The 14,877-nt window shown below is 46.1% G+C and overlaps 2 protein-coding genes across 5 annotated transcripts; both read left to right on the top strand.

Annotated features, from left to right (window-relative positions):
* The first annotated feature begins 189 nt into the window (after positions 1-189).
* On the top strand, positions 190-8,889 carry LOC131125909 (type II inositol 3,4-bisphosphate 4-phosphatase-like). Of its 4 annotated transcripts, none has more exons than XM_058067932.1 (19): positions 190-353; positions 1,251-1,324; positions 2,124-2,205; positions 2,274-2,319; positions 3,159-3,306; positions 3,372-3,502; positions 5,040-5,147; positions 5,214-5,322; positions 5,402-5,567; positions 5,635-5,775; positions 5,835-5,931; positions 6,475-6,653; positions 6,878-7,001; positions 7,069-7,195; positions 7,402-7,640; positions 7,709-7,806; positions 7,881-8,035; positions 8,182-8,409; positions 8,510-8,889. In XM_058067932.1, exons 1-19 carry the CDS (start codon positions 270-272, stop codon positions 8,628-8,630), a joined length of 2,457 nt encoding a protein of 818 aa, XP_057923915.1. In that variant the 5' UTR covers positions 190-269; the 3' UTR covers positions 8,631-8,889. The 4 variants fall into 4 exon arrangements, with proteins under 4 accessions (XP_057923915.1, XP_057923919.1, XP_057923916.1 ...); XM_058067933.1 differs by lacking the exon at positions 190-353 and adding an exon at positions 360-1,056 and having other exon boundaries at positions 8,510-8,888; XM_058067936.1 differs by lacking the exon at positions 8,182-8,409 and having other exon boundaries at positions 8,510-8,886.
* Positions 8,890-9,386: 497 nt separating this feature from the next.
* On the top strand, positions 9,387-14,528 carry rnf150b (ring finger protein 150b). Its single transcript, XM_058068026.1, has 6 exons — positions 9,387-10,242; positions 10,564-10,814; positions 10,895-11,049; positions 11,119-11,215; positions 11,290-11,551; positions 11,620-14,528. The coding sequence occupies exons 1-6, from the start codon at positions 9,783-9,785 to the stop codon at positions 11,736-11,738; spliced, it is 1,344 nt and encodes a 447-aa protein (XP_057924009.1). The 5' UTR covers positions 9,387-9,782; the 3' UTR covers positions 11,739-14,528.
* The last annotated feature ends 349 nt before the right edge of the window (positions 14,529-14,877 follow it).

Here is a 14,877-nt window from a genome sequence, read left to right on the forward strand (position 1 = left end):
TGGTCAGCCGTTAGAACATCTCTGCTTGCTTGGAGTTTCACCCAGTTCTGTTGCTATGTTTCATTATGGCCACAAGATGGGGATAGAGTGACTTACTTTGCCGCACCTTCGTGCACTTTGGAATACACGCACACACACTTCCTTTTGAACTGTGAGTCTTATTGACTCAGTTTTTTCAAAGTCCACACATACACACACACATTCAGGAAGTACTGCTCTACTTTGATAGGAAAAACACAAATCAAGTATATGTATTTTCAACTGATCCAATGACTGTGCAGCGTGCTTCCGCGACGAATATACATCCCATCAGGATCAGCCTGCAAGCCGCAGAGGAGGCAACGACTCCCAATGTAACAAGTTTGTATGTAAACCGTGCATTGCTAAGAGGATTAGCGCGTGTGTAATGATGGTTTTTGCTACACACACGCACACTTAATCTGACGCGCACACACACAGATGAAAAGATCATTTCCGTTTGCTGGCAAGGCTGAACTGTGTCAACGCTGCGCTCCAGTCTTTTAATCTGCATATTTACCATGATGCTTTGGTCTCTTTAATCCTGTCGGCCATGATGATGATGATGATGACGGTGATGATTAAAGAGGAGAATGATGGTGGAACAGCAGATACTTTTTTTATGTGTATTTGTAATTTTCAGAGAGCTCAAAAGACGAGGAACCTGCAGTAGAATGTTGCTGTTGGATTCATTGATATTTAAAAGATGTACTTTACGACTTTTATATCACTAAAAATGGATATATATTTTTTTGGCAATTGGAAAGAGGGAGACTTGCTCAAAAAGGCCAGAAAAGTGTGACAAGATTGCATTCGGGAAACAAACTGGAAGAGGAAAAGGCTGCTGATGTTTGCAAATATATTCCAAAGTTGTTTTTGAGCTTGAGTTGGGAGGACAAGTGAGCAGGAAGTCAACAGGAAGTAGATGTGAAAGGGAGCTTTATCTTCAAGGCTTGCTGCAGGGAAAGAATGCAGCGAGCCATGATGGCGGTGACCTGTTTGGACCCAGAGGTGGGGAAAGGTTCCTCTGGTGGCCAGGTAGGGACATGACTGATGGTGGTGGAGTTCACTGTGTGTGTGTGTGTGTGTGTGTGTGTGTGTGTGGAAACAATTGAGACCACATCTCAGCATCTTGCATCTCCTTTCTACTGTGTTTGTTGTGTTGCCTGGTCAGTTCGTATTTGAAGTACTGGTGCCATCACATGACCTGTCACCTCTTGTCTGTCACTCAGAGGAGCTTCTTTGGTTTCTCCCTGCGAGATCTGCTCAGGTCCACGAAGGAGCCTCGTGTCTCTCTGAGCCTCAGGCAAGCAAACTTTACAGTATATATACTGTCAAGGAGAAATACTATACAAAGTAAACTTGGGTATACTTACAATACTCAGTTACTAGCCACTCAAATTAATTATTATTATTATTAGCTAAATAACTGGCGGCACGGTGTTCGAGTGGTTAGCGCGCAGACCTCACTGCTAGGAGACCAGGGTTCAATTGTGTGGGTTTTTCTCCGGGTACTCCGGTTTCCTCCCACATTCCAAAAACATGCTAGGTTAATTGACGACTCCAAATTGTCCATAGGTATGAATGTGAGTGTGAATGGTTGTTTGTCTATATGTGCCCTGTGATTGGCTGGCGACCAATCCAGGGTGTAGCCCCCAGTGTGGAGGACCCCCGCCCTGAGGAAATACTGGAGTTAAAAGCTAAAAACTAAAAGCATAAAATAGGAATAAAAAGATAAAAACATAGAAAAGTTTAAAAATATGAGTTAATATTAGTTATTAGAATTAATATTAGTCTTAACATTCACCAGTGATGTCATCATGAAGGAGTGAAAGAGGATTCCAGTACCAACCTGTGCATCTTTGGTGAAGTCCTTAATCCAAGAGGATTAAGGCAGTGCTAGATAACATTGATGTTCACACACTACTTGCTCATGTTCACTGTAAGGTCTACCTGTGACATTTTCAGTGGATATTATATATCTATAGTGTAATACAAGCTGTACTCTAATGCAAATTATAATTTAAGTTTCATTTCTATATTGTGCTTTGAGTCTATGAGTCAATCTCCTAAAACAAATCCATGCATGTTGTGTTGTCCTCCAGCATGACTGATGAAGTCAGCAACATCAGAGAGGTGAATATGTCCCATTCACATAAAGAAGGAGAAACTCCTCCAGAAGATGAGGTAGACTTATGGTCACGCTTCGTTTTGGACCTTTCTTTATGTCACTTACTTTTCCTATGCATCTTTAGAATCCAGCCCTGTCTGAGCGACTTCACAGTCCACTCATGAGAGCAGGTAAGCCTTCATTCCATTTTAAGGTTCTCTTACTGGTTTTTAAATGTCTTAACGGCCTTGCAACTTCTTATTTATCTGATCTGATTCTACTATATCAACCCCAGCGGACCCTGCGGTTCTCCGGTACTGGCCTTTTAACAATATCAAAACCCAGGACGAAAACCCACGGTGAGGCAGTATTTTGCCACTATGGCCCCCACCTGTGGAACAGCCTGCCGGAGAGCCTCAGGACTGCGGAAACTGTTGATATTTAAAAAAAAAAGATTAAAGACACACCTTTTTAATCAGGCTTTTAACTAATATTTTTAAATTTTTCTTATTTTTTTATCTTTTTAGTCTTATTTTATGCTTTTAACTCCAGTATTTCTATTAACTCCAGGGGGGTCCTCCACACTGGGGTCTGTGTTGGGTCTGCTGAGGAGGTGCCATCCTTGGGTCCCTTTGACCCGGCCGGCTGGGGGTTCCTCCCTTTAATGTGGGGGTCCGCCCGTTTGTCGGAGTCGGGGGGCCCTGGTGCTGGTCCCCCGATGGCAGGGCCTGCGGCTCCTCCCAGTGTGGACGGCCCCAAAGGAGGCGTTTCCTTGATCCTCAGTGTCATGCCATGTCTCCCTACTGTGTGTGATTGTGTGTGATTGTGTGCGTGTGTGTGTGTCTAGTATGGAGGGTGGGAGGGAGGGGCTTGTTTTTCCTTTTAATTGTGGTAATTGTTTTTAATTCTGTAAAGCACTTTGTGTTGCATGTCTTTGCAGGAAAAGTGCTATACAAATAAAGTTGATTTGATTCAGCCTCATCATCATTCTCATGGCGACGCCTTCCTCACCTGTGATGTGTGGGTTCAGTGCTGTGTGCGCAGGTGTGTAAGGTGTACCGCTTTCAGACGGAGGACGCCGGGTGGCTGCTGGTGCGGGAGCAAATGTCTGAGACGCCCCTGTCCTTCTCTTTACCCAAACAGCTACTGAGCATGCTCATTAGCCAGCTCACAACCAAGTAAATGCATTCATAAAATGTCTCTAGTTTTACTGACACATCTAAATTTTACCTCTCTTTCTCAGACTGCAGGAAGTAGAGGAGCTTGGTGACCTTTCACCCCGCTGGGATAGTCTTCGCCGTGATGTCATCAGCCACTGCAGGCATATGATTGGCTGCTATGAGGAGACGCTGGGCCAGCTGCACACGCTTTCAGGTGAACTCCACTTTTCAGTTACTGCTCACAACTGCACCTTTGAGGGTCTCCAACTGTCAGCCAATCAGATACAAGAAAAAGAGAATGTGTGTCATGATGAAGCCCCACCCACCTCCACCACTTTCTGTGTAATATTCATTCATTTTCTACCGCTTTTCCTCACGAGGGTCGCGGGGGTGCTGGAGCCTATCCCAGCTATCTTTGGGCGAGAGGCGGGGTACACCCTGGACAGGTCGCCAGCCAATCACAGGGCACATATAGACAAACAACCATTCACACTCAAATTCATACCTATGGACAATTTGGAGTGTTTTTGGAATGTGGGAGGAAACCGGAGTACCCGGAGAAAACCCACGCATGCACGGGGAGAACATGCAAACTCCACACAGAGAAGGGTGGAATTGAACCCTGGTCTCCTAGCTGTGAGGTCTGCGCGCTAACCACTCGACCGCCGTGCCGCCCTCTGTGTAATATGTATTTATTTAATATTTACATTTACACAACTTCCTATGCACTGCTCAATCAGTGTTACATGACGGTGGCTGTTGGCAGAACTTTAACTAACTAACTTTAACTAACTTTAACTAACTTTAACTTTAAAGTGACAGTGCACTAAAACATCATCCTTGTGAAGGATGATAACAAAAGGACACGATTATTAATGAAAACAAAACTGTCTTTGGAAATAATACTGTATTATGTACAGCACATTTCACAGAATATTTATTTTCACCATTATGTTCAGTCATGGCATGGCGGTCGAGTGGTTAGCGCACAGACCTCACAGCTAGGAGACCAGGGTTCAATTCCACCGTTAACCATCTCTGTGTGGGAGTTTGCATGTTCTCCTCGTGCATGCGTGGGTTTTCTCCGGGTACTCCGGTTTCCTCCCACATTCCAAAAACATGCTAGGTTAATTGGCCACTCCAAATTGTCCATAGGTATGAATGTGAGTGTGAATGGTTGTTTGTCTATATGGCCACCAGTCTGGACTGGTGTACCCCACCTCTCGCCTGAAGACTGCTGGGATAGGCTCCAGCACCCCCGCGACCCTCGTGAGGAAAAGCGGTAGAAAATGAATGAATGAATGAATGCATCACGCTCATCCATCCAACATTATCACATTCAAGCCAGGAAACAGGAAGTGCTGTGAAGTGCTCCGCCCACCTGACGGCCTCATACTGCTTGACGTTGATCATGGTGTCCTCAATGGTCTTGTTGACCAGTGTGTTCATGTCAGATGTGAAGGAGTTGAAGGCCGCCACTACACTCTCACCGTCCTTGGACAGGAACTTTTGAGCCTCTGCGTTGATGCCAATGAATGAACTTCCTATGCACTGCTCAATCAGTGTTACATGACAGTGGCTGTTGGCATGACATTTAAAGTGACAGTGCACTAAAACATCATCCCTGTGAAGGATGATAACAAAAGGACACGATTATTAATGTAAACAAAACTGTCTTTGGAAATAATACTGTATTATGTACAGCACATTTCGCAGAATATTAATTTTCACCATTATGTTCATTCATACAGCGTCGTCCTGCTTCAAGTCGAGTGGCTCCAAGGGGGACCAACATCTTCAGTTTGTCCCCACCAACCTGCACTCTCAAATGATGGAAGTCACCTGTCAGGACAGGACAAGTAAGTTATGTTGAAAGAAAGATGGAGACGACATGCTCGATATTGACAGTGTGTGTGTGTCTTAAGGTGTGTGGTACCATGTCATCACCTTTGGCGCTCCGGCCGAGCACCACCAGGCCTTTAAGCATGGCGGCCTCAAAAGGCTGCTGGCCAAGCACACTGACCACATGCACAGGTGAGTGTCACGTGTTTACTGTGGAACAGAAGTTTTGTCAGTCGTGGTTTAGTAATTACTTAACATGGCTGCCCCACAGCTGCTGGTGCTACTCACATGATGAGAGCTCAAGAGCCAGGGTCATGTTGGCTAGCATGGCCCAGCTACAGCCTCTCCTCTTCGGCCTCGCTGAGGAGCTGCTGTCCGTCTCTATGGAGCACAGCACAGCCCGCCTGCAGCTGGCTGTAGACAACCTGACCCAGCAGGTAAGTTTTTCTTCCAGTTCACAAGCTCTGATCTCAGTTCTCATGAATGCTCATTATGCTTGTTTAGATGGAGAAGTTTGTTCATGCTCTCAAAGATGAGCTGGTGAGAAGCTCGCTCATGCACATCCAAAATAAATGCTGTCACGACAAAGACGCCGGCCTCCATGACACGTCACCTGACCACCAGCAATATGATGAGGAGGAGTGGGCAAGTAGGACAGTGTGCGTTACATGACTCTGCTGTATGTAAACGTATGTTATGTGTAGGACAGAGTGTGGGCAAACGCCACAAACAGTCTGACCTGCATCATCACCATGGTAGACCGACTAAAGGGACGGCAGGACGGCAATAACATTGACTCTGGTGCGTTCACTTACATTCCTGTATTTGCACTATTAACTATTAAACTGGTCTGGCGACACGGTGTTCGAGTGGTTAGCGCGCAGACCTCACAGCTAGGAGACCAGGGTTCAATTCCACCCTCGGCCATCTCTGTGTGGAGTTTGCATGTTCTCCCCGTGCATGCGTGGGTTTTCTCCGGGTACTCCGGTTTCCTCCCACATTCCAAAAACATACTAGGTTAATTAGCGACTCCAAATTGTCCATAGGTATGAATGTGAGTGTGAATGGTTGTTTGTCTATATGTGCCCTGTGATTGGCTGGCGACCAGTCCAGGGTGTACCCCGCCTCTCGCCCGAAGACAGCTGGGATAGGCTCCAGCACCCCCCACGACCCTCGTGAGGAAAAGCGGTAGAAAATGAATGAATTAAATTGTCCATAGGTATGAATGTGAGTGTGAATGGTTGTTTGTCTATAAGTGCCCTGTGATTGGCTGGCGACCAGTCCAGGGTGTTCTTGAGGAAAAGCAGTAGAAAATGAATGAATGAATAACCTGTTCTCCTCCAGACTGCTGGCAAGAGCAGCTGCTCCCTCTGGTGGTCACTCTCAGAGATTGCGTACGTGAGGCGGTGCAGAGGGCACGGACCGCCATGACCTTTGTGGTCCTGCAGGCGGCGGCGTCTGCCACCATCGCTCAGGGCCCCGCCAAGCTCACTCAGAGACGACACGCTGTCTTCAGCCAGGCGGTGAGACACTACAACTTAATATTGAAAAGTGGGGGAAAACACAAACGTTAGCAACACTAGCAAAGCTGTATTGATGAATAGTCCAAATAGTCCTCATTTGGGTCACATGTAAGCTGGACCCTGTATACATGGGATGGGTCAAAGATACATGACATCATAAAAAAGCGACTGTTTCTTTCAAAAGTGGTGCAGACAAGTGAAAGACCCACCTGTCTGTCTTTCAGCTTTCAGCGGCCACATGCGGATTTCTGTTGAGACTCCACAACGGTCTGGAGGATTCACAGTTCCTGCAGCAGCTTCACACCGTCGGAATCTTGGTTCAGTTTGAGGGCCTGCTCAGTACTTATGGTACACATGTACGTACACGCATGCAGTTCACAGTCACATGTTCTTATGTGCATGCTGTGTGCGTCAGGTGATGAAGCGGGGATGCTAGAGGACATGATGGTGGGGGTGGCCGACCTGAGCGGAGTCACGTTCTCCCTAATTGAAGCAAAAACCGAACAACCGGAAGACCTTCAGCCGACCCTCGGAGGAACATGGTGAGAAACTGATGCACACAAACTTATTTTGTGTATTGTATAATAAAGTCTGTGATTGGCTGGCGACCAGTCCAGGGTGTACCCCGCCTCTCGCCCGAAGACAGCTGGGATAGGCTCCAGCACCCCCCGCGACCCTCGTGAGGAAAAGCGGTAGAAAATGAATGAATGAATGTATAATAAAGTAGCCTTTGGGTGTCTCTTTCTAGGGGCTCTTTGGTTGTCAAGGTCCCACTGCCCAAGTCAACTATCATGGCTCTGCCCGGCAAGCTGAGAGCCGGATGTTTGATTCCCCTTCACCCGGTTCTGTTTAACATTGGCATCAACCAGCAGCAGAGTGTCGTTGAGAGGTTTGGCGACACCTCCATGCAGGAGAGACTGAATCAGGAGAGCTGCGAGCAACTCAAAGTTTACTGCAATATGCTGAGAGAGCGCATGCCCGACGCTGGTCGGTCCACATCGCCATCTTTGATCCCACTGGCAATCTTGATGACACTAAATATTATTACTTTGCAGCCGCAGTGCAGTCTCTGTGGGACATGTTGGCATCTCTGAGTCGCAACGTGGAAACCCGGAGGAGAAAGAACGTGGAGGTGCTGTGGCTGGCTGCCTCGGTATATAAGACAGGTTTTATTATTATTATTATTATTAATGTGTGGGCGAGAGATTAAAAACTGTATCTGTCAAGATCTGTCATGAGGTGAGTGGCGTGCGTCTGACTAGCTGTAAGAGCGCCAAGGACCGCACGGCCATGTCGGTGACACTTGAGCAGTGCATGCTGCTTAGGGACAGACATGCTCTCGGCACCCATCAGTTCAGCACCGCGTTGGACCACATGAGGAGGTACAGTTCTTAAAAGTTGCTCCTGCATGAGACTGATGAGTGACTTCTTGATTTCATCACAAATTTCCCCCCTCATGTTCCTTTCATTCTCTCTTCATTCTTTCACTAAACATTCTTTTACTACTCAAATCAACACACACCTCCAGGTGTCGTCTGTCCTGGGGTCAGATGCTGGGCTGTTATGCCCAATCGGGTCTCACGCCGTTTGGGTTAGAGTTATTGGAGAAGCCCTTGGACCCGCAGAGGTCCAGCTTCCCACGTTGTTTTGCCCCAAAAGGCACCAGACCACACTTGTACCCCGTGGCCGTCCTGTTGGTGACCTCTCACCTCCTGGTTCTCTGGCTCATTCTCAGCCTGCTCGTGCTGGTGGCCAAGTATGAGTAGGGCCACACAGGCTGGGAACATCAAATAGAAAATTTTATTATTTGAAATAAATGCTTGAACTGTAAAGAGGAGCTGATTGTTTGTGTGCAGGGAGGGCTGCAGGATGGAGAACGTTCAGAAAAACATGGGAAGCAGGAAGTTTGCCTTCAGCAGCGTCCAGCTCCTCACCTTCCCAAAACTATACAAACCTCCAGAGGACAGCTATGGATAGACATATAGTATATGTTTTGATTTTGTACATAACACTGATTAATAAATCATGTGCAGTATTTAAAACACATAAAAACACAAAAACATTTACGTCACTTCCTCCTTTTGTTAATTTTTACGACAACGCTTCTGCATCGTCACATGCTGTGGTAGTTATTTTTTGTAAATGCACAGTATGAACATCAATGGTCAATAACTATACTTCATATAAGTAATATATTGAATGTTATTTTATTATTGGCTTATTAAAATACTTTATCATTCAGATGTTTCTATCGTCTTTATTCACCAAGACTTAGCTATGAATATATACAATATATCAAAATAAATAAGCGTACCTGTTGTTTTTCATTTGACTGGCCCATTTAAAGAGAGAAGCTGCTATAGCAAATGAGCAGAATCCAATGTCATGACAATCATCTCATATTCAGATAAACTACATTATAGTAATCACATGTTGTTTCATGCCAGGCCGCTAAGTGGCGCAGGTTAGTAATATTACACTACACAGCTACTTTTAAGATGAATTGCGTAGAACAAGCTTCGACCGGATGTATGCATGATTTATACTTCAAAATAAAGACAAATGGTGTCGTTTTAGTGATTGAAGGGCAAATGTGAAGGGAGGAACGTATATCAAACAGTACATATATACATCGTAAACAAGCGAAATAAACTTAGTAGCTACTGCGACGGTGATTGCAGTTCAGACCGTGCTGACATAGGGTTTGTTTTTAAATACATAACCGGAAATGGCCTTCCTCACGAACCGATAATTTACACAAGTACGTTCAAGCCCAGTCAAAACAATGCAGCTTAAATGGCGTCTGCATTTTTACAATAACTAATAGCTCCAGTTGAGCTCTCCATTCTCAGCTGATGTGGTATTTTGGTGCGGCTTTATTCGCCTGTTCGCCACATTTTCTCGGCTGTCAGCGTTCGTGCCCGTCCTGCGGATATTTTTGTTCGCCGGAGATGGAGGCGGCTAGCGGGCGTCCGATGTTATGTAGCTTGCTAGAGGGGAGCGGCTGAAAGCGGAGTTTAACAGACAGCTGTGCACATCGGGGAGTGAAAAGAAGGAGCTGCAATTAAAAGGAAAGCGTTGCATTACCCCCAGTTGCCATGGTGGAGTAGGAGGTTCGGAGGTCCCGTCATGGCTCCGTGCTCTGTGGTGGCGGCCTGCCGCAGCCTGGCCCTCTCGACGTGGCTGCTGTCCTTCTGCTTCGTACACCTGCTATGCCTCGACTTCACCGTGGCCGAACGTGAGGAGTGGTATACGGCCTTTGTCAACATAACCTACGTGGAGCCCGCCACCAAGATTGTTCGTACTGACAAAACCGAGTGCGGCCGCTACGGGGAGCATTCGCCCAAGCGGGACGCCAAGGGGGTGGTGGTCCTGCCCGCCGACCCGCACGACCGCCAGGCCTGCTACTCCAGCACCACGTTCCCGGCACCGGCCCACGCCGGGGCCTGGGTAGCTTTGATAGCCAAGGGGGGCAACTGCACCTACAAGGAGAAGATCCGGCACGCCGCCGAGCACAACGCTTCGGCTGTGGTGATTTTTAATGTGGGCTCCGCTATTGCCAACGACACCATCACCATGCCTCATCCAGGTGAATCTTCGCATTGCAAAAACAGAGGAGAGATGTTCTAGTTTTAATAAACTATCACAGTGGAAATATAAATATACTTTAAAATAATTAATTCGGTTTCTAGTTCGGTTTCAAGTTAGGATTTAAATTCCTGGCAAGTAACAACAAGTCCAGCTTAAAAACACAGGCCGAGCTGTCAATAGATGATGAAAGAAGGTTGTTGAAAGGGGAATGTGGAATCCAGGTGTATGTCGGACTTGTCGTAAAATAATTTGCTTCTAAGGTCATGCTAGGTATGAGTCTATACATCAATTTTCATATTTTCTTTCCCACTCACCTCAGGCACTGGTGAAGTGGTGGCCATCATGATCCCGGAGCTCAAAGGTCGTGAGGTGGTGGCACTGCTGGAGCGCAACGTGACGGTCACCATGACGATCACCATTGGGACGAAGAACTTGCAGAAGTATGTGAGCAGGACATCGGTAGTGTTCGTGTCCATCTCCTTCATCGTGCTGATGATCATCTCACTGGCCTGGCTAGTCTTCTATTACATCCAGAGGTTCCGATACGCAAATGCACGGGACCGCAATCAGGTAGGAAGATGTAAAAAATAAACAGTAAAGACTTCTTTCAGCTGGTCAGAATCGTAATCTGAACTTCCTGTCCTGTCCAGCGCCGCCTCGGTGATGCCGCGAAGAAGGCCATCAGCAAACTGCAGGTGCGCACCATCAGAAAGGGAGACCAGGAGACGGAGGCCGACTTTGACAACTGCGCCGTGTGTATTGAAGGCTACAAAGCCAATGACGTGGTCCGAATCCTGCCTTGCAGGTAGACACCGTGCACGCTACATATGTCACCTTCTCTTGTGCCTGACTCCACTTCTCTATGTCTGTGAAGACATTTGTTCCACAAGAACTGCGTGGACCCATGGCTGTTGGACCATCGCACATGTCCCATGTGCAAGATGAACATCCTGAAGGCGCTTGGCATCGCTGTGAGTATGCCGGGATGAGAATATGATTGGTTGATTCTTAGTCATTACCCTTTGTCAATCAATCTCGTACCCAGCTGAACGCAGACTGTCTGGATGACCTGACGTTGGACTACGACTTGGCCCTGGGTGGCGTGGCTGGGGTTGGCATGGGTGGTGTTGGCGCCTTGGCTCTGGAGGCCGTGGTTTCTGGGGCATCTAGTGACGGCACCCTAAGCGAAGGCGGCTCCTCTGTAGTTTTGGACCCTGGCGTGCGACGGATGGGACTGCCCCAGGACTACCAGGACCCTGACACCCTAAGGGACAGTCCTGTGACAGCCACCACCGGCACACTCACAGGTGAACATCAGGGATGCTAGATAATCTCTGCATTTACAAGCGTCTCAACACTTTGTTCCCTTTCGCAGGTGAGCTCCAGCCGATGGCGAGTAGCGCTTCTGTTGCATCGCTGGTCATCGCCGTGGAAACCCGTCTATCAGATGAGGAGGGGCCTATTGAACAGCCCCAAATCGGGGACAAGTCTTGAGATAGCCTCAATAAAACCAAAAGCTAGCAGACTAAGAATCACAACTCGGAACAGAAGCTGGTTTCGGTTTGGATCAGTTTCCGACCAGCACCAGAGTCTGCACCTGAGGGATTCCAGAACTGATGCAGGGCTGGAGTCGAGACTGTGATGGTCCTAAATACACCCAAAGAACTATCCTGGTTTGGATGGGTTTTTACTCTTCACAGTGGGTTCCAGTCTGATAAGAGTACCTGTAGCCCTTGACCCTGAAATCGCTAATCCTGCCTTGTTGGAATTCTGGACCTCCTGAATCCTAAAAGACACATCTGGTCAGGAAAAGACAGGAAATGCTCTACTGGAATGGTCTTACCTGGGCCTTCCTACACAGACCCTTACTTCCTGTCCTACTGTGGAATCCTGCTCCCATTATTTTGTGGACTATAATTAGCCTGCCAGGCGATGTTGTGCGGAACATTTTGGGTTGACTCGGCAGTATCTTAGCTCACAGTATTCAATACACTTTTTAGCTCCCGCTTTTCTTGCCTGTGTGCAAAATTGCAGATTGCATTCAATTTCAAATGTACTCCGTCCTCGGCCGTCATCAGCCCCCGCCCCACCAAAAAACACGAGTGACCACTTAGATCATGACAGGGTCTAAGATTTACAGCAGTTGTGTACCGTGACCTCATGCTGCCTTTTTTTTCAAAACAAACTACATTTGTCCTGTCTGCTGACAATCACTTTTTGAGTCGTTTCTTGCATTTATTGTCCCTTCTAGCAAACACTTTTTAGATTTTTTTTTTCCCCCCTCCAGATGTCATGGCGATGTCATCGCGAAAGACAACAGAGGGGCGTTCTGTAAATATGAGAACGTGTTGGGGCACAGCCGCCGAGACGGATAAAGATTGTCATCTATTTTGATACCAGAAGAGACGTTTATTTTTGTAATCCTCACAACCAGCAGCCAAGACTGACTGACCCCTGCCTCACCCCAAACGCCCCCCCCCCCACATCCCCCACCCACTCCCTTGCAGCAGTGCTGGTACTCAGCACGGTTCCGTCAAGTTCTTGTACATATTGAACAGCATGAAGCTGGCTGACCACGTTTGGGGGTCGGGGGGGGAAATTTGGTCATTTTTGGGATGAATATGTGACGCGCTAAATGTGTTGCCTGGCTGTCTTGTTTTCATTCTCCTTTAGAACATTTTAAATGTCCATGTCCTGGACTGAACTTGCATCCAAAATAAAAAAAACTACCATTGGTTGTGTGACGTGTAGACATGATGCCTTTAAATTTGACACTCTTGGTGGAAATATGTTCATTTTCTTGGGTCAAATGAACAATATTGATTTTTTTATTGATTCAAACTAAGTTATTTTGTCATTGTCCCTTCAACATTTAAAGTTTTTCCTAAAATTGCTTGCAAGCTTTTAGTTCACCATCTCAGTGGAGTACCCTATACGTTTTATTTTAGCACTGCAGTAGTATTATGATAATGATGATGCACTGTCATGGCCTCTTTTGGGAATGGTGTTTTAATTAAACCTATCTCTGTTGTGTTGTAAGCTTTTGTTTTCTCATCCAGTCAGGCAGTGGCAGCTCCACATCAGCTGTAAAGGTGGGGCAGTAATAAAGGTTTGTGTTGTCTGAAGCATGCAGTATACTGTATGTGACAAGATTATATTATACTAGACTCAGTCTTGTATAACTAGATCTTGTATACAAACCTTGGATAACTAGGTTTGTTGGATGTTTGAGGATCTTCACTCAGCTACTGCTTTCCTGAAACGTACTTAAAATGGTGTGAAAAAGTGTTTGCCCCCTTCCCGTCACACTTAAATGTTTCAGATCAAACAAACTTAAATATTAGTAACAAGTGAACACAAAATGTACTTTAAATGTATTAGTCTTTTTCATTCATTCATTCATTTTCTACCGCTTATCCTCATGAGGGTCGCGGGGGGTGATGGAGCCTATTTTATTAAGGAAAAAATAAATCCAAACCTTCACGGATCTGTGTGAAAAAGTGATTGCCCCCATTGTTAAACTGAGATTAATTGAGATCTATCAGTCTTCGAAACGTTAAGCCATTTCTAAAGCGTTGGGACTCTAGCAAACTACAGTGAGAGCCATTATCCACAAATGGTGAAAACATGGACTTGTGGTGAACCTTCCCAGGAGTCACCGTCCGACTAAAATGACCTCAAGAGTGCAGTCTTTTGTGATACAAGAGGTCACAAAAGACTCCACGACAACATCCAAAGAACTGCAGGCATCACTTGCCTCATCTAAGGTTGCTAAGGTCAGTGTTCATGACTCCACCATAAGAAAGACACTGGGGAAAAACAGCCTGCAATGGCAGAGCTACAAGACAAAAATGACTACTGAACCAAAAGAACATCCAGGCTCGTCTCTTATGCCAGAAAACATCTTGAAAATATTCTGTGGTCTGAGGAGACACAAGTTGAACTTTTTGGAAGGTTTGTGTCCCAAAAGAGGAGACCAACAGTAAAATATGGTGCCTGTAGTGTGATGGTCTGGGGCTTTTTTTTGCTGCTTTATGACTCACAAGACTTGCTGTGATAAATGGAACCATGAATTTTGATGTATACCAAAAAATCCAAAAAAATGTCAAAAACACACCAGCAGTCCACCTCTGAATGGCTGAAGAAAAACAAAATGCAGACTTTGGAGATGATGTGTAATGACTCATTGCAAGTTATCACAGACACTTGATTGCAGTTGCTGCTGCTAAGGCTGTACCAACCAGTTATTAGATTTAAAGGGCAATCACTTTGTCAGCAATCACAGGGCCATGTCCATTTGGATTTTGTCCCCCTTGATAATAAAAAGTTTCATTTAAAAACTGCATTTTGTGTTGACTAATATTTAATGAAGATTTAGCAATTTAATAAAATGTTTCCTCCCACATTCCAAAAACATGCTAGGTTAATTGGCGACTCCAAATTGTCCATAGGTATGAATGTGAGTGTGAATGGTTGTTTGTCTATATGTGCCCTGTGATTGGCTGGCGACCAGTCCAGGGTGTACCCCGCCTCTCGCCCATAGACAGCTGGGATAGGCTCCAGCATCCCCCGCGACCCTCGTGAGGAAAAAGCGGTAGAAAATGAATGAATGAATAAATGAATTTACGTGTGA

Source organism: Doryrhamphus excisus, chromosome 3 (assembly GCF_030265055.1).
Source record: "Doryrhamphus excisus isolate RoL2022-K1 chromosome 3, RoL_Dexc_1.0, whole genome shotgun sequence".
Classification (NCBI taxonomy): domain Eukaryota; kingdom Metazoa; phylum Chordata; class Actinopteri; order Syngnathiformes; family Syngnathidae; genus Doryrhamphus; species Doryrhamphus excisus.